The sequence below is a fragment of the Dermacentor andersoni genome, chromosome 2 (genome assembly GCF_023375885.2).
Source record: "Dermacentor andersoni chromosome 2, qqDerAnde1_hic_scaffold, whole genome shotgun sequence".
NCBI lineage: Eukaryota > Metazoa > Arthropoda > Arachnida > Ixodida > Ixodidae > Dermacentor > Dermacentor andersoni.
The window spans coordinates 75,908,688-75,934,395 of record NC_092815.1 but is presented as its reverse complement, the minus strand read 5'-3'; the positions used below and the strand labels follow the sequence as shown (position 1 = coordinate 75,934,395).

Sequence of the window (25,708 nt, the reverse complement as noted above, 5' to 3'; positions counted from 1 at the left end):
CAGTAACCACACTTTATCATTCGCTTGTTGCGAAATATTTCGTTAGTTTTGAATATTCGAAAACCCTGAATAATTCATGGAACGTGCTGTTGTGCAAGTTGGTAGCACAGTCTGGTAAAACAAATTAGAGCGCAAAAAAACATACCAGAACGCAAGCAAACACTCCCGTCTCTGGGGATTCTTTTTTTTGGGCGATTGCGTGTGTGGGTGTGCGCATGTATGCGTATGTTCTTTCGAGCTCTGTTTTTTTACCAGACCCAGTGGTTCCGTTTCGAATATGAATAGTCAACAAGTCCTTTGCCCCAGCACTGTGGAAGCTACAAAACTTCTTAGCCAATAATTCCCCTCCAGAGGCATTCATCCGCGCCGCGTCGTCTGCTCAGCGGCTGCTGAATTTGTGATATACGACCTGCATGCGCAAAGGTCCCAACGTATGGTCACACATTGCTGTAATCTGAATCAAGCAAAAACAAAACTTTTTAATTTATATTAATGACCTTCCGTCCACCCTATCTTCTGCTATCCACCTTTATCCATCCACCTTAACCAGACCGTATCCGCTGCGCAAGGATATTGCCTGTGTATGCTTCGTACCTTCGGCAACACTGCAAAAGATTTGCGCAATGAAGTATAGTGGGTAGTGCTTGATTCGTATTTGAAATTTTCGCACGTTCACCCACCCCTTTAAGAAAACATATTATCCCAGCCCTGGTTTTCCGCTCATATAAGCGTCAGGGAAGTTTCTCCACTACCTCAAAGGCATCATTCATGCTGCCACCCTTGCAGCGTACGACGTACCTGTCAGCATCGGTATTGACCGGGCATTGGGCCAACTCCTCCAGTACTCACCACACAGTGAGAATAATTCACAGAAAGCAGCAGTTGGTCACAGTCCAAGTGAGCGACGTTTTTATTAAACGCTAAAACCATCCAGAAACAACAACAGAAAAAATGTGAGACATATGTTACACACTTCCCCGCTTAGAGCAAAACCAAGCAATGCTCCCAAATTTTACGCAACGAGTACAGCGTCCTCATACAGTACGTCTTATACAGCACGTATTATATACAGCTTCATCACGTGCAGCGATGCGGCAATCTAAAACACCCAGCAACTGGCACATGCATTTTGTTACTCTACGGGAATGACCCGGTGCGGTGCAGTCAGTTGACCCAATCAATTGTTCCTGCACTACACAGTAGGCTACGCTATATAAAACACTTGCAGAGTACGCGACGCATGGCTTCCTCCATGCTAATGCCAGAGGTCGCCATATGGCGCACCCGCCCCACTACTGTATGTAGACCATGCAGACCACCCGCACTTGCCCGTGGTTCACCGCGATTCTTCAGCTCTACAGAAGCTATATATATATATATATATATATAGCTCCGCTAGCAAGGTGCTTACATGGGGCTCAAGTTGCTGCATTATAACTTAGCGAGCATGCAGTGTTGGTCCCTGGGGATTTATTGTTAAAACAGAAATGTTCCAACTCCTAAGTTTCGCTCGTTCTTCTCTGTTTTTGTGTGCAGTTTGTCAGACATACGCAAGTCTTTATTAACAGAAAAAAGAACATAAAAAAAATTACATGAAATAAGGTACATTTCCGCACCAGCCAGATGCGGCTTAAACAGCTGAGCAGCTGAATCTAGTCACTATTTTGAGTGAGATGCAGACTGTATTAGCGAGACCAGAGTGCTTTAGTGCAGGCTTGCTTCAAAACAAACAACACAGCCTTATATGTATTTTTTTTACTCTGCACTATAGCTATAGTTCAAGGTGAAAATGTTTAAATGCAATATATTGTTCAGTGGGATTATTCTCATAGCCTGACTAGAACTCAATACAAACCATCTAAAGCCAGCTAAAACCATCTACTAACGCCAAAAACTGTACAACAATCAAGTTTAACAGATAACTTATTTTTACTGGGAATGGAGAAACAATTACAGTGAGCCTATACGGATCACAACGAAAGTGCATACAAAAGTTGCCAAAAATTTTCTTCAAGGTAGGTTTTTTTTATGTCTACGAGCCACATTATCTCACGCATTGTAGTATTTGCACAAATATTACGCGATCACGTACGAACACAGAGCGGTGGGAGACTGTACTAGGAAAATAAACATTACAACGATAATGCGAACTAACGATGGGCAATGCAGCTATACCCGCCTTAGCAAGATGGGCAACCCGTTATCTAGCCGCTTTGTTGTAGCGCGTCATAGGCACCAAAATCAGAAAATGTGGTGTCCACGTTAAATCCAAAATGAAATTTGAACTGCGCGCCACGGTTACAATTAAAAGGCGCAGGGTTGTGGGCACGCCCCACTGCACCGTGGCCTTCGCAGTGCAAGGCATTGAAGAAGGAATGGGAGCACGGCGGAGGCTGTGTTTGATTGCCAATAACTCTGCTTCTGCTGAATGCATTCAAGTACATTCTGCGGCAAAGTATTTTTGAAATAGCCTACTTTCACTTCAAATGCATTTCTTCACTTCAATAAAAAGTGATTCAGGTCCCCTTAAAAGGTCCCGAAGACAGTCTTCAAACTTAAGCTGTAGAGGATCAGGCATTAATTTGTTTCTTCAAGCTGACCCACGCACTTTCGACAACTTGCATGGCTTCATCACGAGCACAATGAAAATTTAGTGACGTTAAATTATAGCGTTAGAACCGCACGTGGGGTGTAGCTAAGAAAGGATGCCATGAATGGCCATATGGGGTGCTATAACCTAAAGCTATTCCAAACTTATATATTCCAATGCTGCAATCAGCACTCCACGATTGATCAAAAAGTTTTCGAGCCACCTCCCTTCGCTTGTCTTTCACGTAGCATCACGAAAACCGCGAAAACGCCCCATCTGATATAATATGTGCACAATAATTATGCATGATTAGACCAAACGAAAGAAAAATAATTCCGTCTGATTCGACTCCTTATTCGGCATTAGTCTTCTGCTATTTGCCAAGCATTCTTGGGCTGCGCCCACTTCGCCTGTCCGTCACGCGACATCATAAAGCCGCGAAAACTCACCGCGTCAAAGTAACGTATACGCATTAAAGACGCATAAATATGCCATCAAAGCTGAATTTTTATTTTTTATTTTTCCAAATGGCCGGGCATTGCCCCATTCGAAATGGAATAGAAAATGGCTGCCTGCCGATCATTCTGGCACTGGCAACTCCGAGCTGCCAGGGAGCATGTATTTATTTGCATGTAATAAAAAGCTTTGCGTGAGAGTATAACCTTATCAAGTGCTTCCTGCACATATACGACATTGCTGTGCGATATACGACACTGCTGTGCTGTGTGGATCCATTTTAGCAGCATTTCTAACCCTCCATGACACGCCACCGTGACTTTCTAGGAGCCACCGCAAGCTAAGTAAGGTAAAGCAGACCTATCGTAGAAGCCGGCACCACCCTCCTCATCAAGTTATCTACTTTCAATGTGCTGGCTCGGCCCCATTGGAACCCTCTCCATTTGAGCATGCTCCTCGCCTTGTGTCAGCCAATTAGATAAGTAAAGCTGCTCAATGTAGGCCATGCTATTCACTTTGAAAGGAAAAAAAGTGATCGCCTATAAACGAAAAGTGTGTTTGATAGGGCTTTTCAAACAATGCTGTGGGTTACTGCCCGTCAGGAGAGTGGAATAAAAACAGATGGGAATAGTTTTACGTTACAGGGCCAAATGGTTAATTTTTCTAAGTACCGTCCGGCAAAGACAGAAAGGAATTCCATAAAAGTAATCAGTAAACAACAACAAAAAATCATTCAGCACGATTTAACAATGGATTCATTAGCTGTGCCATTTAAGTACATCATACATCACAGTGTGGACAGAAGAACGAGCAAAGAAAATGGTAGACGCCCTACATTATTAAACTATTGAATGTTACCATATAGTGTGGATGTGAAAGGCAATAAAGATGGAAAACATAATAGTACAAACTGTAAGTGCACAAAGTGCACAAAAGAGAGACAGAATTTTAATAGCAATGCTAAGAGGGCATCCTAATTACTTTCTGATGAAAATGTTACATCTGCTGGTTGCTATATAAAATACCTAACGGTGAAGGTTCAGACGCTTCAAGAAATTAAACACATCTCCCCAGTGCATTGTCCTGCTCTTCTGCTAATGTTATTCTATCGTCGGAGCCCTGGACCACACTGTCCTGCAAACATCAACACCAGCTCAAGCACTGACTGAGCTGCCGATGGAAGCCATGCAAGATACAGCCTACTAATGCTAACAACTCGTGGCACTTCATTAACAGTGCAAATGGCTTCTACCAAGCATTCCAGTAATAAGCTTGCATGAGCACTCGCATCCCGTGAAACAACCAGTATATTCATCTTCTTCTACATGTTTCACCTTTAAGCCTCACTTATGGTAAAAACAGCTACAGTTCAAGAGGAAGCATGCATCTGAAGAAAAAAGATAGATATTCCTGTTGCACTGCAGCTTCCACTGTGCATAAATTGACATCTCTGCCATAGCAAGACAACGACCCCATACAAGTCATCCAGCCGTTTTCTTTTGGGCATAATTAACACACACATGCCGAGTTCTACTAGAATAAGTAATTGATAATAGTTACTATGTGCACCAAGTAAAGAAACAAGTACACTATAATAAATATTAAATAGCCCACACCCAGCACACTGCCCAAGTACAATGGCACTGGGTTCTGCGGCTGAATTCTGCAACGAGAGGAATGTATGCCTGCGCAAGAAACATGCTTAGGCTTACTGTAAAACTAATGGTTAAATTTCTGTGGAAGTACCAAGTTCAAATTTAACTCGAAAAACAGAAAGAATGAGTTCAAACCAAAATCCGTAGCAATGCTAGTCCATAGACAGAACTGTTAAAATGGACTAAAAAGGCACATTAAAGCTTTCGTACAGTGGACAGGACAAAGGACATAACGTCAACTAAGAACACTGGCAGTGCAGTGTTAAAGAATGCATGAATAACAGGCTTCCATCCAGAAAGAAGCTCAGCATGCCTTGTTCTTCACATACATGTAACAGCAATGCAATGAAAACATGCACATGGTACAGAGTCTCAAAAAATACAACAAGGGCAGCAGTGGCATATGTAAAAGCATAAAGCCAAGGTTTTTTTGGTTACAACAAAAACCTAACATTCAATATTGCTTTAAATCACTGCTTCTTTCATAAAATGTGAACAACGTCAATTATTTGGTAAACCAGCACCTGATTTCAGCGGCAGCACTCTAAAGGGGGCAAGAGAGGTGTGGCCAACAGCCCAATATTTCTTCCTACCCATTTGCCCTTTTTTTCTGGATGTAGTATCAAGTGATGGAGTACCCTAGTGCACCCAACAACAAAAATGGATAATCATGTTTTCCTACTTCCCTCCTCCCCAATCCAACAAAAATATCCTGGTGTCGTCCCTGGTTTATTTCATTGCCAAAGGTAACATAATCAAGCTGTTTTAGACAAACATCCAAGAATAAACATTGCAAAATTATTGTAACAGATCAGCATGGCTACAATGTCACGAGATGACAAAGAGTTTTTTGATAAAGCACTAGCATTTTAAAAAGGTGCCAGTATTCTAGTGTCACCAGAAACCTTCAAATAAACCACTATTTGAAATTGAGCCATTCTGTTTCAACAACAATACCACATTTCAATGCAACTTTCAAGCTTCAATTCTAAGCTTGCAGTTACATCCAAGTGCTTATAATATCACAGGTTATCGCATGCAACTAGTACTGGTGGAGCCAACTTCACCTCGCCAGTATGTAGAGTCATGCATGCAGCGAGAACCCATCAGTATACTTCTAGACATCACACAGAACTGTCATGGATAGCGGACTCACTTCATCCAGGCACCACATGCAAAAGGTGGTTCTGGCTGGATATTATGGCCAAATGATGAGGTTGCAAGCAAGGTGATCTGTTGATAACAAGTGTTTCTCATCTTACAGATTAGGCTGTTGATTTGCAGCAAAGATAGGCTTCAGTACCAGGAAATGCCCTCCAGAATCACTTGCAGCAATGACTGGCCGTTTGCTTTTGACAACAGAAATAAAAGCAAAAATAGTTTAGATGATGCAACTTGAATAAGTTATCCAGATAAGTCAACCTGCAGAGTTAGTTAGCCCTGCTACAAAGATAAAGGAATGCTCATGGCATGAGACACAACACACACAAAATGTGCAGACTCATTATGCTTTCACAAGGTAATGTTACTTGATACTGAGGTATCTTACTTGATATTTCATGGCACAAGCTCAATTTGCCAAACCCAAATTTATAAAAGTGCAACACCAATTTCTTCTCTTGATACAAATCTCATATCGGCCTAGCAGTACTTATGAAAGTTCATGAAAAGCCAGAACAGCAGAGCACACATTGTAACCCGCAGCCGATAATAAAAGACATACGAACACTGAACAGATCAACAAGGAGATGTACCAAACCCACCATGCCAGGAGTTGGTATGAAGTGTGTTTCTGAAAAACATTTAAAGAGCATATGCAACAATCGTTGTAAAACATATAATGATAGATGCCTCAGATACCCCTGTCTCTTGCTCTAGTGTGAAACTTCATTTCTGCAAAGCCTGAGATACTCTAAATGCACATCAAGGTGCAACATCATAACCAGTGCGCAGTTAATGACAGACTTTAAGCAAAGAGCATGACATGCATATGGCAGAGATCTGATGGCAGTTTAGCCAGCAGCACTCTTGCTGCAGAAGGATAATTATGTCAATGCTAGGCCGAACAGGCACAGACCATTGGCCAGTACATTACATGACTATAGCCGTTTCCCAACAACATATGTACCCGTAACAACAAAGCATGCCATCAGGTCAGGCATCAAGTGTTTGCCTAAAGCTGTACATGACAGTTAAAACAGGCAATGGCTTCATAGGGACCCTAAAAGACTTAAGCTACGTGCAATTTACAAGTGAATTGTGTCTGCATGAGCCACATGTGCTTCAGGCAATGCAATTCTCAGTGCTCCCCAGTGGGTACTTCCCTGAGTGCTTACTTTTGCCTTCATGCTCAGTGCTAGCCCTCATATACATGCATGCCAGCCTCCACAGGCCCTACGTCATCATGGTTATGCACTTCTATCTGCAATTCACTAATATTGTGTAATAGCAGTGTTTGGTTGTATTGTTGATGCTCTACTTGTGAATATTATGTCAAACTCTTTTCCTCACTTCCCTCTGCAATGCCATCGGCCCTGAGGGTACAATAAATAAATAAATAAATAAATAAATAAATAAATAAATAAATAAATAAATAAATAAATAAATAGCTCCTGTGCAGCAAGTGAGCACTCCCAGCAATCAACAGTTCTGCATACCAGCTCTTACTGAGCTTAAGGCAATTGCCATAAAATAGTGAGCAAGGTGCCCATGACTGAATGAGTGAATAACAGCTCAAAGTGAATTTTCAAAGTGAATTTGAACATCATCTTATGATGTAGCAAGTGCTGCAACTCTATTCTTACAAGTTGTTGAAATCATAAAATGCCAGGACCATCATCATCATCATCATCATCATCTTTTACGTCCACTGTAGGACAAGGGCCTCTCCCTGCGATCTCCAATTACCCCTGTCCGGCACCAACCGATTCCAGCCAGCGCCTGCAAATTTCCTAATTTCATCGCCCCACCTAGTCTTCAGCCATCCTTGACTGCGCTTCCTTTCTCTTGGTACCCATTCTGTGACCCTAATGGTCGAACGGTTATCTAACCTGCGCATTACATGACCTGCCCAGCGCCATTTTTTTTTCCCTTAATGTCAATTAGAATATTGGCTACACCCATTTGCTCTATGATCCAAACCACTCTCTTCCTGTGTCTTAATGTTATGCCTAGCATTCTTTGTTCCACTGCTCTTTGCATAATCCTTAACTTGTTCTGCCAGGGTAGGTGCTGATAAACAGTGATAAATTGAGCTCCCTGGTTCATAGCATGACTGCTGTGTTCTTCTCTAAGGGTTCAGGCATTTTAATTTTTGTTTTGACACAGAAAGCGCACTCGAGAGACCAAGCAGGGTAGAGGACAAATTACTTGGACATGACCTTTAACCAATAGTCAATAAGGGTTGAGGTGGTTTTAATATAATTAATTTTTCCTTTTTTCATACACTGATGCACCAGGCAGATAGCAAGAAATGATCAGGCATGCCAAGAAGTTACAATTTTCAATTCTCAAATTTATATAGCACCCTCACTATCAATCACTGCACCTGCATTTCGGCTGTGTTACCAAACAATCACCTGTTCCCTTTTTCTCATATTTATCTCTCAGATTTAGGCGGACACTTCGCTCAGTACAATAAAGCAACAGCATCATCTTAAAAGCAGACATCACAAAAGTAGCAATGTTGATTCTTCTACCATGGAAACAATTTGATTAGAAAAATTAATAAGGCCATCTACCCTTCAAGAAAAAGTCACCACTGTTTTTGGTAGCAGAGTCTTACATTGCCTCAGAAAGAATTGCAAGGCTCAGGATCAGCATATACATTATAACCACGGCCCTGCAATTATGCTTCTAAACTAAATCCTGAAAACAACATCTCATTTCACAGAAGCTGGTTATATTCATAACATTGTTCTTGTTCTTTTTTCCATGTGTCTGACAATGTCTTACAACAAAATATCTTGTGTAACAAAATGTGGCCAAACACACACATAATGCCTAGTACACACGACCGCTCCTATGGGCATGCAACATGTGCCACTTGTGAGTCATCGCATCAAGGGCCATTCAAAAGCGTGCACATTTCATTTGAGCTATGAGCAACACGGGCAAACAGCACTGAGCACATTACAAAAGACTGCTGTTTTACGGGAAAGACAACTCATAGGCAAGAGATCACACAACTGCTTTCTGCCTCACAAATCACAGCGATGAGCTTCCTTTCTTTTGAGCAGCCAAATGCATTGTGCTGAAGCTTTGCCACATGTTGTGTAGTCAGCTTCCACAACAGAGCGCAACTATTCTTTGGCATAAACTTTGAAACACTTTGAACAGCCTGCCATACCTTCAGAGAAAATTTGATAACACTGGAACAATGTAAAAAATAATAAACAAACCATGAAACAGTGACAATATTTTTTTCTATAAATGCTGTGTCTGTACTGTGGCTGCTATATAAAGCCAACACTATCTATGACATGGTTCAAATGCATTCCCTGTGGAGCTGCAGAGCATATGCAGAGACATCTTACTGCGTGACAACACTAAGGATTGCCGTGGGAATAACAGCGTTCATTAGATAGAAGAGCTAGTAGTTGAGAATTGCACGTGCAAGCAACATGATAAGAAGCACTTGGGTCAATGCTTCAATCATGACTCAAAAACAGCTTACCCCAGAGTTGCACAGAGAGTGAATGAATTCATTCATAAGTAAGGCACATACATTTCTTCACACACAGAGTGGACAACACTGCATTAATGGTGTTAAAAATACATCCTCACTTGGAGAGAACCAGACAGAATGCATGTACGATGAAACATAGGCAGTTAACATACAGCTTCCACATAGGCGGCTTCTTCCAAGCCTCTTCTGAAAAAGACTAGTATTCATATACGACATGCTATTGGGCCAGGAAAGAACAAGCATGAAGTAAAAGCCTGTTCACACACACACAGAGGCATGCATGCACACATACTTCTGTCTATCAAACTGCAAAAGCACTGCAGCCACCTAGACAACTTGCTGTTGCAGAGTTTACACACCATCATGCAGAGCATTCATTCACTAAAAGCTATGTGCAACATAGTGAAACATGCCAAGAAACTTTCCAAAGGAGCTGGTAAAATAATCTGAAATTGGTTGGTTGCTTGTCTAGACACATGCAAAAAGAAGACTAAGTGTTTTAATGCACATCCAAGACTTGATGTAATCTTGCTTAAACCTATGTAAAATCAAGTGCTGTTTCCAAAGGTAAGAAAAACTGTCAAGGACTCCACATATAATAAATTTGCAATTAAATGCAGTCCACAGAACATATGACAGGTATTATGCTACGTGGCAGCAATTATGAACGCAATAGGAGTCACAACTCATCACATGAGAACACACAACCTAAGCACGAAAGCTGGGTGCAGTTTCACTTCATAAGAATGTGTCCATTAGGATGACAAATGTGTTGGAACTCTTTTGCACAGCTTCCACTAAATATAGCTTCATGCATGTTTGAGTGATGCAAATATCCAGGCTGCCTCGAGCTAAATTAAAGAGCACAAATGGAGTTTACTGTTGCACATCCTCCATAAATATATAAGGCCAACAAATGACAAAACATGTTTTAACCATGCATTAAGGATGGAAACATTCTCTCACACATAATGTTCAATGAGTGATGTTACTAGCCAAGGAAACACTGACGACAGATGGACAATACAAAGTCCTCTCAGAACATTCAGGCAACATGACACTTATGGCCAACAGCAACTCAAGATACCTTGATGAGAGGCAACTCTACCATATGTGCATGCATTCACTCTTTCAACGAGTTGTGTGTTTAATGGCAGAATCAACTCGAGAAAATGCGGCAGCAGAAAAATGTTGGCAGAGGAAAATTCTGAAACTTCCAGGAGCTGGCTGTGAGCACTCAGGACTAGCTGCCACATTCAAAATTATATCACAGACTTTCGCAATGCGAAAAAACCACCAGCAGCCAAAAGGCACCAGAAAACCAAAAGGAAAGACAACGGAATCGGTGCCCAACAGAGCTTACGCCTAAAACAAGAATTCTTTACGTACTTTGAACAGTAGTTCCACTGAGCGAGCGCTTCAAGTAAAGTGCGGTATTTAATTGTAGCGTCTTATGTATGTATGTATATGTGTATATATATACAGGGTGTTTTGTTTTCATTTATGCAGGTCCGTTGCAAAAGGAAAGCGCTGACTAGTTTCAACAAGTAACCCGCCTTAACTGGCCAGTTAATGGGCATGCCAGACATTGGAGAGGGCACACAACCATCCCTGTATGGAAAAGACATTTCTTGAGATTTTGAAGCGTGACTCCTGAGAAAATTTCACAAATTAACTTTTTGTGCCTGAAAGAGCGTCTGCAAGTGACTCCTGCCTAACCTGAGAGTATTTACTTCAAATGGCATGCATAAATCTGCTCTCTGAAGCTTTAGTTGCAGCCCTGTGTCGCCAGGAAGACAACTATATCCAAACAGTATGGGGTGTGCGCTGACATCATGAAGGTCACCGTATTGTTGTACAGTCATCATAGAGAAAAGCTGCGTGTTATCCCAATTAGCTTATCTTCAGCGAACCACAGTGAAAGCTGTGAATAGGACAATACTGTGGCCTATGCGACGCCACCTGAATACTCCCTATATGCTGCATTTGCATAAATATGAACAACTAAAGTCTTTCTCTATATTTATTTTTCTTTGTTTTTGCAACTTAAGACACAAAAATCTGATCTGTGCTACTTCAAAATCGTACTTCATACGCAACAAAATAGCCTTTTTTAAATATTTTTTGAGATTTCCATCTTTTTGAAACTTTTGAAACTTTCTTTTTTAATGCACCCGGTGCAACTGCTAGGCCTCCAAAACTCTTAAGAAAGCCAGGACTACACCTATGTAAATGGACTTTTATATGTAGCCTACGACAAAGTTTAGTACAACACAGCACAAAAGTGTCAGCCAGGTGACTGGCAAGAACCTGACCTATTTGTTAACTTGTTACACTTACAGACAGTGTAAATGAACAAATTGTACATTTTTCAATTTTTTAAAGGGGCCCTGAACCACCCTTCGGGCTTAGTGAAAAAACCACAGGCTGCGGATAGCATATGCTGCTGTGAACATCTCAGCCAAATTTTGCAGTCGTGTGCGGCGCAAGGATCTTGCAAGCAGAGTGCAGAGTCACCCTTCTCTCGAACACTCTCTTTTCAATATAAGTCTGCTCCTCACTCTTTTCTGGACACCTTATTTCTTAATACAGCAGATTCCCATACATGGCTGCTATTGACCAATAGCTGACACCAATCAAGAAGGGTGTTTGGATCAGTGCACTTCTTCCTACTGTTACTGAGTGTATTTATTGACGCAGTTTAACAAACAAGCTGAAGTAAACGAAAATCTGCTCTTGAATTTTGATAATTGCATATTTCGGGACGAAGCCAACTATCATCTGTTCACGCTCTTCCTCGGCCGTCCGCGTAGGAATTAAACTTTCGCCACCATGGTTATCGATGTTGTAGCCGTAGAGTCTTCCTAATTTCAACCAGTTTTGATGAACACTCAATAAACGTCTAACCATACGAAACTTACGGTTAGACTAGTGCACACTTCCTGGCCACTCCTGGTTAAATTCCTTGGCAGACTTTGCTTTGTAATGAGTTCTTGATAGCGCTTCAAAATGCACGAGTTGGATGTGGCTACTATCTGTCGGTCAAGCTGGTGCAGAACAAAGCCAGTATGCACCACGTAGCACAGCCAAACAGGAGCATTTGAGCACAAGCGCGCACTCTAGCCCTGTCGTGCACAAAGCAAATGCTGCAATCGCATGTAGCTGCTGTTTGCTACGTAGCGTAGATTCCGCGGCAGCCGCGGGGTGCCGCGACGAGTCCACTGGTTGAGCACACTGCAGCTCAATGAGGACATCTGCGTTTTGCATGTCGTTAGCACCAAAATCTGAAATAGTGCCGACTGTGCGAACATCCAAAATCAAATTTGAAACTGCGCCCCATGGTGAGGTCCAGTAGCGGAACGTTGTGGTCACACCCCGCTCCGCTGTAGCCTTCGCAATGCAAATAATTGAAGAAGGAGTGGAAGCACCGCAAACGCTATGTTTGATTGCCAATAACTCCGCTTTTGCTGAACACATTGAATAACTTTTGGCAGCAAAGTATTTCTGAAATAGTCTAATTTAACTTCAAATGCATTTCTCGACTTCAATAAAAAGTGGTTAAGGGCCACTTTAAGCCCTTGAATCCGATCGTCACAAGTAGCATCAGGTCATTTAACAACCATGACCACCTGTTATATTTTTGAAGCACCAAAAAGACAGCTCCCTCATTACAGTCCCTGTCCTGCTATGCTCATGCAAATGTATTGAACAAGCTCAGCGTGCATCCGATGACTGCATGATTTCTGAGGTCTCTTCATACATCTGGAGCACTTGGCTGTTCATTCAAGCTGTTATAAATAGCAAAAAACAGCAGCACAAAATCATTGATGTTCAAGTCCAAAGCTTCACGTTTTGTTGGGCAGCATGTATTGTGGAAATTTTTCAAAGGGGCCCTAAGATTTGCAACCATGGAGGTCTGTAGGTCAAAACAACCACAATCACTGTTATGCATGTTGTCACAATCATCATACTATCCATTTGAAACGTTTACCAGAAACAGAAACAAATGAGAAATTTTAGTACTACAGTATAAGAAAAATGTGTGCATCAATATGTTCAAGATCTCTTTTAGTAGTGCCTCAGTGACACAAAAGCTTCAATTGGATATAACTTCATACACTTTTCTTAGGCACAGTATATTTCGTATTATGCAACAAATTTGACCGAGTAATGTTTCATGCCACTAGAATTGAAACAAATTGATGTCAGGCAGCAAATGTGTTCACAAAATGTGGTGGTAGAAATGGTGTGGTCATGGAGAAACATGAAAGTAGCTCATCCCACAAAGAAGACATGCAAGTATTTAAGTTTGATTAATAGCATCAACTTCATCTTGTGCTGCTGTTTTCATAGGTCACATCCAAGCTTGGCAAGTCAGCAGACAGTTTTGTCAGGGTAGGCATGTCAGCTCACGACAGCTATCCCCACGGCGCACTTTCAGTGCTGCAGTATGCCTCATAGGCGATCATGCAAGAAATCTTGGAGTTGGGCTCGATTGACATAAGAAGCAACCAGCGGGTCTGCAGTCAACTTGCCAGCAACCATTACAGCATTTCTATCCTTTTAACAAGTTTGCTTGTGTGCTTACAGACCATAATGGTAGAAGCTTGTAAGCAGGCAGAAAGATCCAAACTGAATTCACGCAACGTGACATAACCCTAGAGTGCCAACGTTCCCACTAGTGACAAGATGCAACACACATCGAGCAGTTGGTATTGGGCTAACAGAAGATGTGCAGCCATCCCAGAATGTAAAGTAGATGATATTATTGCACTAAAGTGCAAGATTGAGCAAAAGTCTATTGACAAGCATTCCATTCTGCTGACATTTCAAAAGGCGATGAAATTACTTTTCTTAAAGCCGTTAAATTCATTTTATAGCACTGCCAGCTTATCTGGGCACATTTTACATCACACACGTCCCAAAAATCAACTGGCCGCTATGCCAGGTTTTCTTGCTGCATAAATTAGCACTTCTAATGCGATTCTGCTGCTTCATCATGAAGATTCTATAGTGTTATATAAATTTGGCATGATAGGAAGTTTACGTATGTGATGCATGTCTCATTGCAATTTTAGTTAGCTGTAATCGTGCAAGACATTGGTGAGCAACAAGCACAAATGTGTTGCAATTTTACTGCCATAAAACTGCATTAAAAACTGACATGGCAACACGGAGCCCACATAGCTTACCAAATAATAGTAAACTCACAAACTGCAGTGCCAATATTGATGTAATAGGGGCCCCAGTAATATTTCAAATATTTTCACACAAAGAAATGTGAAGCCCCTGCACTGATGTGGCTAACAAGCAGAATGGTTGGTACACTTAATTTTAATATTAAAATGATGTGAAAGTGACTAAGAATGTAGGAAGGTGCAAAAAAACTTCCACACTGGCACTTGTCTGTCTTGTTCCCATGGGTTCAGACCATACCAGTATTCTGCATCATTGCTGCAAAGCAAACATGTGACATATAGAAAGTAGTGTGTTTTGAAATGCAGCATTTCTTCAAGAGCACAGTCATTTAGATATAGCCTTTTGGATGATGGCAGCATAAAATGACAGCCACAATGCACAAGCCAAGAAGCAAGAATAATCAATCTAGTAAAACAGTCATACCCACTCCCTCCATGTTCTGACATGCCCAGGAATAAGATGTTAGCATAAAACGATACATTAATGCAGCTGTCACTCTCCTTTGGCAGCAGGTGAATGTCAAAAAAGAAGAAAACACCATGTACATACATACTGATATACATATATATATATATATACATATATATATATAATATTTGTATTTACTATTGTACAGGTTGTACAGGTTCTATTTTCTGAAGGAAGACTGTACGCTATATGCACACTATAATAATGCCTACAACTGCTATACAGCTCTTTATGTACAAAGCTTCCTTGACAACACAGGAAGGCATCTGAGAAGAAAGACCAGTAAATACCAGTAGAGCAAGAATGAAGCTAGGAGAGGGAACAGATGACAAAAAGTTTTCAAGATGGTGGTAACCGGTGTGCTGAGAAGCAGCTGAACCACAACTTCAACCCACACTTCCATGAGAGAAAAAAATCTTGAGGGAAGAGGGCACAAAAATTATGGAGGACACTGTTCTCGAGATTGCAGGTACACAGGCTTTGGCGCTCCAACAATGAAACCGACTGCGTATACAGAGTGCCAAGATAAAATTGCAAAGCAGCAAAAGTATGATGAGCCTTGCAACACAAGGGGCACCTCTGTGAGAAACACACACAGCAGCTGCCCACTCCTCTGAAACTACTAGCCAACAAGACCATCAGCATTGCGTGAATGGCCATGGAAGGAAAATACTTTGTAGCAACACATAGTATTATGTATATCACAAGGAACCAAACATAGGCAGGTTCATTAGCATTGGGTACATGATCCAGAGCTGGTCAATACCTTCTTATACAGAGCATACAAACAAAATACTAAGAAAATGTTGTGTTGTTTTCTACTTCAACGAAGGGTGTGGCTTTTAAAATACAGGCACTCATAACATAGGGGAATGTGCATGTCAGTCAAAGAATTTTTTCCTTTCACCTAAGGACAGAAATTCTACAGGGCATGAAATGTTTGCCAATGTTTCATTGCACTACATTAACAAAAACTATTTATGTATAAAAAAAAAGATAAGCCATAACAACTTTTTTTCCCCATCAGACTCCATAATACATAGCCACATTTTCTTCACAACTAATTCACAAATGTTATTACCTTGCTACAACATCCCCAGTAAAGTTGAATCTACATGCAAACAGAACTATACCCACAGCTATCATGTTAGTCTTATCATAAGCACATAAAGTGGGAATATTCAGAAACATGCACTAAGAAAACTTGTGGGTGTGTCTTTATGAACCTCATGACAAGGAACAAGAGTCAATATTCAAACATCAAATGAACAGCATGTAATCTCAACTGACATTTGACTTTGCCCTCTAAAAAACAAGAATTTACAATTTACCTGGACTTGCTTCAAACTCACCGTAGGTAGCCTATAATAAGGTCATAAAAATGGCATATTGCCAACTACCAGCTTTCTAACTTGATCAGTGCAAGTGCGCACTATACCAAACCACACTGCTTGTCCATAGATGTGAGAGCTATGATCTGATGCATTTTCAATTTACAGGAGTTTACAGGAGTTAAGAGAAAAGACAGCAACTCCTTCATAGCGTGTTAGCCATGCAATAGAAAGAAAAAGCACTGCCCCTATGTGCCTACGGTGACCATTCGAAGTACACTTTCTGGAATCCTAGGAGCAAGACTATTTTCTATGCCTTGAAGCTGCTAGCTCGACGCAATGGTATGTATCTATTCAGAGTGAGATCTTAGACAATTCCCCAGGTTTAGAAGCCAGTATATACCATAGGCTTCTCCTTGTGAGAAACTACGCGTAGCTATGAGGCCCACAATAGTCCTAACTAGCAGAAGCAGTGCGCTCTGCGAACACCAAAGCAAGTGTTATACCTGAACCATTACCGAGAGTGAGCATGGGAGCAGGGATGCTTACCTCAGTGCAGCTATGGCTTAAACATGTTTAAACCAAACTGATGTGAGAATGCATCAGTAAAGGTGACTATATTATATAAATATGTATGTGAAATATGTTGACCTCCCTGTTCAAGCATGTGCACTTTCCTAAGCATAAATCCTTGTCAAGCAGCTGGTATAGACATATTTTGCAATCTCCTGCCTTCCTCTATTACTAATGTTGTGCTTTCATAAATAGTCTGCACCTCTCTGAAGACCAAAGGGCCATCTATATGGAAAGAACAGCAAAGTGATACCTGCAGAGCATGAGTGGCACAAACAGGAGGTCACAGTGCATGAAGCTCTGAGAAAAGACGGTGAGCTAAGAAAATATTGTAAGTTCATTTTAGGTTATCTTCCTCTGGTCATCTAAATTCCTTTTAGTCTTTTTATGTATATATATGTATAATTTGTCAGGCAATAGTCACATGATTAAGTGAAGGAGGGTAACACACAGTGTACCCCCTGCTCAACGAAAGGTCAGGTCACAGGTCTTCCATGTCAATAAGACGCCTCCACAGAAAAAAAATATGTATAAAAATAAGTGCTGCTTTGATATTTAAGTAGATAACTTATGCAATCTGGCACAAAATGTATGAATAATAAATCTCTCCTGTGTGTCCTGAAAATGCATACTTTTTCTGTTTAGAAATCTTGAATTTGTTTTCTTTGTTACAGCCCACCATTGCTTCATAAATGCTGAGAGCAAAGCAAACAATACAAAAGCTTACATAAACAGGAACTAGCACTCCTGAGAATTGCCAGTGTGTGGCTACTATTGGAATGAAATGAAAATAAAAGTTAAAAAATGCTAGCCTCTTTTATATACATACACATGGTATACAAGAAACTAACATAGAGGCAGAAAAGAAAAAGTACAAGCCACTTTCTTTACCTTTTCCAGGTCACATTGGCCATACTGTCTTTAGGGTCAGCACTTAAGTGGGTAAGACTTTCCTCTTATTGACTGAGTTTTTGTTGAGCAGATGTCCTTTGTACAAACAGAAGAGGAAAGAAGGCTTAGGGATGATGAGAAGCAAGCATAGAGATGCATAAGTGCCTCCATCAACCATCCTCCGCAATGATCTCTACCTGTGCTTCCACATCAACAGCACATGCGCACACACATCTATCTACAACAGTGCCTCAAGGAGGAGGCCTCCAGACAATGTCTGTATAGAGGAGTACACTTTGACGGAACAGCTGAAGTGAGCAAATTGAGGAAAATGGAATAATCTTTCTACAGGTGCAGTTGAAAAAGGGTGGAAGAGGACAGAGATAGGCTCAGTGGACAGGTGCTGGAGAGCTGCGATGCCACAGTCAAGGCTACGAGAAGACAAGAAAAAAAACTATGGCAGCCACAGCGATGCAGACGATGAGCAAGATGAACGAGACGAGGCAGGCAAGCTGGCAAGGACGCTTCTTCTTGGCCACCTTCTCGATCACAAGGTTCAGGTTAAAGGGGAAGGTGAAGGGTGCAAAGAGACATGTCAAGGAAAATGCATTACTTGGCTGTTAATCTGGGCTCATTACAAGCTCTCAGAACAGCAATAATCTGAGCTGGTTAGTACCCATCTCTCACAAAACAGCACAAGGATGGGGCTGCAAAATAATGACAAGTTGACAGTGCTATGGTTATGGATAAAAAGCTGCACTAAGGCAGCCTTTGGAAATAGTGACAAAGATGGAAGGAACTGCATCGTCGACATAATTTCCGAGGCTCATCATTGTGCTGTTACTGCTACTTCTTTTGCACACCATGACGATTATAATAATGGTCGAATGAAGCCTCCTCTCATAGACTGACACAACTTAAGTGGCACTAAGCAAACTACGTCATCTCAATGTGAAGGTAATATCAACAAGAATGATAAGTACGCAGGGTCAATGAATGAAAGTACAAGAGAAATAAGTGCCGCACTGAGTGCTCTTGTTACCATTAATTCTTACACTTCTTTGGCCCTAACACAGCAGAAGGCACTCCACAAAAAATAAATACAAAAATTTGTGTAAACTTGTGACACTGTGGAATACCTTGAGCTACAATTAAAATTCTCTGCTAACAAAGAGCCATCTCTGCACAACCAGCTTATAAAAAGGATAAGCCAACAGATAGGGACCAATAACATGAGCATGCTTTCCTTTGCCAGAAATGAAAAATTATTCTAGAGCCAGATTACTGGGATCGAGCTCACCAGATTCTCTTCAGAACTGGTGGCAGAGGCAGGCCCAAGCAGCCTCAGGTTGTTGGACTGCGCCATTTCACTGGGTGGGTGAGTCTTCGACAGTTTGTCATCTGAAAAGGCAAGGCAATCCTTGCTCACAAACATCATCACATGATAAGTCTACTTGGTCCTGTTGTCTCTTTTTTGCACTCATAGCAGCAGCCTGGGATCAGACATAAATGGCTGAAAGCAACCTGATTAACGCATGATTTGCTTTTACTGTTCACAAATGTGTTTGCAAAGCCCCAGTTATGCTCCGCTTGCACTCCTTTTTTTGCAATCAAAACACCTGTTACTCAAACCACCAAGATTATCTTCACGCCTCTATTACAATCACTCTATAACACACATTCATGGACGCACGTCAGCGATGACAGATATTTTTATTCCTTCCCCCAACCCCAATGCAATAGCCCTATGGAATTCCCTTCTCAATAGCAAATGAGAGGAAAGGGCGTTAACAAAGGGGCCCGATTTTTATTAACCATATCATAAGAAGCCAACAAACAAGGGTACCAAGCACAACATAGGGGAAATTACTGCTACGATAAACAAAATTAAATAAGTACATTCAGAAGCAACACATTTTACGAAGGCTCCATTAGTTTAGATTATTTCAGGACAAACTAGTACGATACATATAAGGGTATTTGAAGGAGTAAAATCACAAGTTCACTAAGATGAGCCATACAGCCACATGTATTGAAAAAGGTAGATGAGAGGAACGTGGCGCACCTGGATTAAAGATGACGTAGTCAACCATGGAGCCTAAAACCGCGTCCGTATGCAACGAATCACTGAGTGCACGTATGTCCACAGTAAGCCTGGGTGCAAAAATGTAACACACATCAAGGGTACACCCTATAATGTAACCAGAGAATGCCCCACAAGAGCATAGAAATAAGAGGAAGCGTTAGCTGTGCTAGTGGTAGAAAGATTGCAGAGGCAAGAAAGAATCGTCATGTGACTAGCTATAATTTTATTGGGCAAACATTATTTCTAATAAAGTAATGAAACCTAATGAGTGTGTGTCACTTCTACTCTTGGTCTCCATACTCCTGGAGTTATATCAAACAGAATCAGGCCACTAAAGAGCAGAAAGGCATTTAGTACAAGACATTCTTTCCAGTTAATGATCTCTACACTTATGACTGTGGCTTCAATGATAGTGACTGGTGAAAAGCTTTGTCCAATGCAGTTGGTCAAGTTGGTAATATGATTCACGGTTAAACTGCAGAGCGCACAAAAGACAAGAAAGACAAGCAGAGCATCAGTGCTTGTTTGTAATATCAGCCTGTGTCCTTCGTATTTTGTGTGCGCTACAGTCCAGCAATGGTGAACACACTTGATGCAATGCTCACTTTGCCAGCTGCTTCCAGCTTTCCCGTTCTTGCCGATACTTGTCAGCCGTGGACAACATCAGGGACTCACAAACAGCACTGAACATCTGCTCCATGCCACCAGTAGTCCCCGTGTGCACAAACTGAGCTTTCACCGAACCATCTGCAATGAGAAAGTGAAAGAGTGCTGAAGATGTTCGGCCATCATGATCGGCAGATGCAATGTGATGACCACCTCAAACTCCCCTTTACAAACTCGGTTGTCACCCTCGGACAATCTCTTCTTTCCACATGTTTTCCAACAGCATCATGTACTACACTGAAACATTATATCCCGATTAATATCCAAGCAAGTGTATTCGTGCTTTCAATCTTGTTTTGACTGCTATGCTACACTACTCAAGTTCTTGGCAAGCTCACCCAGAAATGAAATTAAGCCCAAATGGATTTGCTTCTACTGGTGTAAGCTGATGTTAGCTAAACAATGCAATTATATTATGTCACACATACATGGCAAGGTAGATGAGAATCAGATTTACCTGGGGTGGGGTGCAAGGGGAACAGCTGGAATAGGTGGGCAGTCTGGAGAAGCTCTTGCTCCATGGAGTGCAAGCAGGCCATGTAGATGCGCAGGGACTTGCCCAGCTCCACAACGTCAGGCTGTGACAAAGCTTCCATTCTGAATGACCATGAGACGAGGATGAAAGAAAAAAAACCTAGGTAAAAGCTCGCTGTGCAGTGATGAGAGAAAGCATGTCAACCTTGCACTACAGCACACCTTTGAAATCAGGAGAACATGCTCAGCACAGCACCACTGAACAAAACAGTCCTATATATAAAGATCATGGGGAACATCTCAGTAGCCAGTGGATGAACTACACTTTGTCTTAATAAAGTTTACACTCTTCGAGTCGTATTTTGTCACCAAACAATAATCGTCATGTATCTTGCTTGCATTTCCCTTCTTTAAATCTCTTCACTCACAACCTTCCTGTCAAGAATGCTGTGTCACAAAGATATGCTTATGTCATTTGTGACATGAAAGTACTGGGCACACAGCATTATGGAAAGAAAAGGCATACAAGATAACAATTATTACCTTGGGACAAGATAAGCCCCAGGGGTGCAAACTTTTCTTAATGTGCACCACCATGGTGCATAATGCACTGTCTGAGCCAAGAAGCAGATGCCCTGGAGTGCTTGGTGGGTAGAGCTAGGCTAGCTTCTATTAAATACGTACTAAACCTCAATTTCTAATCATGATTTGGTGTCGTCATCCTTGATAGCTACAGCCATGTCTAGCGGGCACCCATGCGCCCACACCAACATCATATCATATCTGGATACAACTTAATCAGTCATGCCTGCTCTAATCTTGGAAATTCATGCTGGCTATTTAGTGCTTGCAAAGTATATATTATTTAAAAACTTTGGCATAAAATAAAATCACAAAAAATTGAACTGTAAAAGAAATTGCAGCAATGCCAACTGTAAGTCTGATTGGCACTGAAACTTAGAACCTGCAAGGAATGAATTCATTTTATGGAAGACGCAAAGCTACAGTTCCAGGTTATTGTTATGAAAATGTTCCAAAGCCCCACACAAAGGCACAAATATTTTGTACACTACAGTAACCGCAGCACACAGCAAAGTCTTTCATCTCTTTCTGTGTACTTATCCTAAGCGCTAAAATGCTTTCTACACAGAGAAAAGGTCATTTGCTGTAGGTAATAACAAGTATTTGCCACAGAAACAGCAAAACAGCCACGTGAAAATTGGACTGAGACGGGAAAAAGGAAGAAGGTGCGCACCCACGGAAAACATCCACAAAATGTGCCTTCAGGCAGTGTGCCATCTGGCAGCAGCGGCACTGCAGAGCAGACATGCGGCTCCGGTGAAGGAGGCCGTCCTTGGGCGTCCCCACCAGGCGCATCAGTAGGCTGTGCTCCGTCAGCGAGTTGGACAGCTCTTGAACGAGCTGAGTAGTGCCAGCATGTTAAGCACAGGAAAAGGAGAGAAGAGAAGGAAGGACAGTGAAAGGGGAGTAAGAGAGGAAAGGTAAATTAAAGCAGGAAAATGATGCATGATGCAGTAAGATCTGCGTGTGATCGTTCAATCTTTTGCAGGGGGTTTAGTATGTACCATTGTGGACAAATGAAATGCAAACAGGATGGTCTAGAGTAGGGCGTTTATTACAAGTAATACAGCTTGAGTGCAATGTCACGTCACTTCCTGCCCGATCATCAAAAAGATGGGGTAGACCCCAAATTAAGCACATGAGCCGAAACCCTACCAACTTCATATAAACTGGCGACAGTGGAAATACAATAATGTGTTCTTGTTAGCCCCAACTTATTGACATTTTCTTTGTTTATATAGTCCATAGAGGTCCGCACCAAGAGAAAACATTAGAGCCCATGGCTTTTTGCTGCACACTTACTAAATTCCAGCAGGATAGAGCAAAGGCCACACAATATAACAAAGACCAGCTGTGTACAGAGTTGTCATTGGCTTCAAGGATTGTAGCAGCAGAAATTGCAAAACACAGACAAAGAAAGAAATGAACAGACTTCGACGTAGCTGCTACAAACATAGGTGCACACCCACGGACGTAAACGAAAACGTAACATAGACATGCTATGGACGTGGACATAGCTGCTACATCGAAGTCCATAGCACGTCTACATTACATCTATGTCTACATTATGTCTATGTCCGTGCCTACGTCTATGTCTGTAGCAGCTACGTTCATATCTGTTCGTTCCTTTCTGTGTCTGTGCTCTACAATTTCTGCTGCTACAATCCCCAAAGAATGAACCAACTACCTCAGTTAAACACCATTTCATCAGTGGCTCTTAGGTGAAACTCACCGTATGCATTAAAGCATTCACAGCAGTATTCCGGAGTTACCACTCTGAAATTGGAATGACTCTGAAATAATTTCACATTTTCGCAACCCTGGAATGGAATGGCAACAGCACTTGGAGGAATGGAATGAGAAGAGAATTAAGTGCCTTTTGCCCAGAATGGAATGAGAATGGAATTACATCTTTTTCCGAAAATAGAATGCTTTTTCGTTTACGCGCTGTTCTTTTGTCAAAATATGCCGGAGAACTAACCAGCCCACATTCAAACTTTAGTAAGTTAGGGCCTCGAATTTAACAATAAAGCAGTATTTCTATATGGCTTGGCTGATTACAAGCACAGTACGTTTATAAGCAATGCGCCTACTACAATTCTGTCCTTATAGATTGAGTTGCTCCAATGTTTATCTCAATTCTTCACGCAACCACGGCTCTAAGCCGTTGGTATCCGTCATACGGAACTATCATGGTGGCATACTCAATCCCCTCCCCTTGCACCTTGCAATTTCTTTTCTTACTTGGGTGACACCTTCGCCCCGACCGCCTGCTGTCTCCCCACCGTTCACTTCTTTGTTTTTACTTCTGTCGCCATCGGCGGCTCGGATGCATATTCGAAAAAGCACTTCTCTAAGTTGTGATGCGTATTGACGCTGGTGCAATGCTTGTGTTCACTGCAAGATTTTGCATACCAGCTTGTGCACCGTCTCACCTTGTACTCCTCCCCCCCCCCCAACCCATTTGCAATACTGTCCCCCCTGTACAGACACATGGACGCCTTTGCCCAAAACTCTGTCGATGAAGGTCTGCAGGTCAGCGCAGCACACAGTCGTACACGGTGAACTGTGTGCCCTCTCCCTCCATACAGAGAGAGAGAGAATAAACTTTTGAAAGCATTGGTTCGGGAAGCCAGCTGAAGAAGTAGGGCCCATGTAACTGCAGCCACAGCAGCGCCTCCTCGAGCCCCGACGCAAGGACTCATGCCGAAGAAAACCCACGTTCACTCTGTTCTAGGGAGCTTTGGTCTAGAGTGGGGGAAGTCCGGGTGGTGGCGCCACCCCACTGGTGCCTGCTGGTGGCTAGAGATGCCCAATGGTTCATTTAGTAGCTTGCTCATATTGTGACTGCTAGACAGTGCTTCGAAGCATCCCCCTTGGCTTTCTGGCTACCCCCACCCTCCTTTCCAGCCTTCTATTGAAAATAAAAGGCGCTTCCATAACGCACTGCCATGCTGGCTCCTGCTCCCAGCAGCTCACACACGCCATAAGTCCGCCAACATGGCACATCGGAAATAATCTTTTGAAATTACCCGCGAAGAAAACAAACAAGCTGCATGCTGCAAGCTTTGCTCCGAAACTATACATGCTGTAGTCGGAGTTTCATCTAATTTGATTCAACACCTAAAAAGAATGCACGGACGTGAGCACATGCAACAAGAGAAAGGGCTGGCAAGGCAGTCAAAGATAATGTCGGCCTTCACAGCTGGGCACAGCTTTATGCCTGTTCATTGAAAGGCTGCTCTTGACAACGCCATAATCTACATGATTTGCACTGACATGGAGCCCTTGCCTGTTGTCGAGAGGGAGTTACTCAAACAATTCATAACAATAGTTTGACAATATTATAAGCCGCCTTTCATCAAAGTAACTGCTTTGTATTCTTTCAGATTCAGGTCACCGTCCCGGGCTGCAAGTCGCCATCGTGGGATGACCTCAGAGAGGAGTTCCTGCCCGGGAAAGTATCAGCGCTGCAGGCCAAAATATCATCCGTCTTTGGCGGGAGCAGAGCATGTCTGTATCGCACTAGACGTGTGGACGTCGCGATCTACGGAGGGTTTCCTGGCTGTCGAAGCAACATTCGTGGACAGCGATTTCACGGCTCACATGTACCTCCTCAGTTTTACTCGTCTGATGGGGAGCCACACAGATGCTTGGATCTGCTCCGAGTATGACACTGCATTGCTGCAGTGGAACATCGCTGACAAGGTGAAATATGCATTTTCGTTAAATTTCACCTCCGTTAACTGTTTTTATTTCATTTTCCAGGTCCTTTGTGTGGTGACAGATAATGCTTCATCAATGATAAAAGCCTTTTCATTTACTGGGTGGGAGACTAAAGAGGACGATGATGATGACAATTTCGACGACTGCCTGGAACGCTGAACCAAGGAGCTTTTAAGCAAGTTCCATCAGTTGGAGCAATCTTGATTTGGCTGCACCGCCCATAGCCTGCAGCTTGAGGAAACTTCGCCATTTGGCAGGCATGTGCTATTAAATAACATATTGGTTTAATCTTATATGCATTGATACATCGTTCATTTATTACTA

At 42.0% G+C, this 25,708-nt stretch overlaps 1 protein-coding gene and 1 long non-coding RNA gene across 3 annotated transcripts in view; one reads left to right on the top strand and one right to left on the bottom strand.

The window, feature by feature from the left end:
• The window catches only part of LOC126541820 (uncharacterized), a 74,077-nt gene that overhangs the window by 27,528 nt on the left and 20,841 nt on the right, over positions 1 to 25,708 (bottom strand). Inside the window, exons 3-8 of one of the 2 annotated variants that reach the window (XM_050188766.2) lie at positions 22,332 to 22,498; positions 21,060 to 21,199; positions 20,542 to 20,683; positions 19,916 to 20,004; positions 19,151 to 19,251; positions 887 to 18,389 (exon numbers count right to left, since the gene is read on the bottom strand). In XM_050188766.2, coding sequence (XP_050044723.1) covers positions 18,282 to 18,389; positions 19,151 to 19,251; positions 19,916 to 20,004; positions 20,542 to 20,683; positions 21,060 to 21,199; positions 22,332 to 22,498 — 747 coding nt within the window. In that variant the 3' untranslated portion in view covers positions 887 to 18,281. Of the gene's footprint in view, positions 1 to 886; positions 18,390 to 19,150; positions 19,252 to 19,915; positions 20,005 to 20,541; positions 20,684 to 21,059; positions 21,200 to 22,331; positions 22,499 to 25,708 lie in introns of those variants that run through there. The other variant, XM_055076951.1, reaches the window with a different exon arrangement.
• On the top strand, positions 17,859 to 25,671 carry LOC129387641 (uncharacterized). Its single transcript, XR_008614832.2, has 3 exons — positions 17,859 to 17,901; positions 25,048 to 25,366; positions 25,427 to 25,671. It is a non-coding gene; the product is annotated as an uncharacterized lncRNA (long non-coding RNA).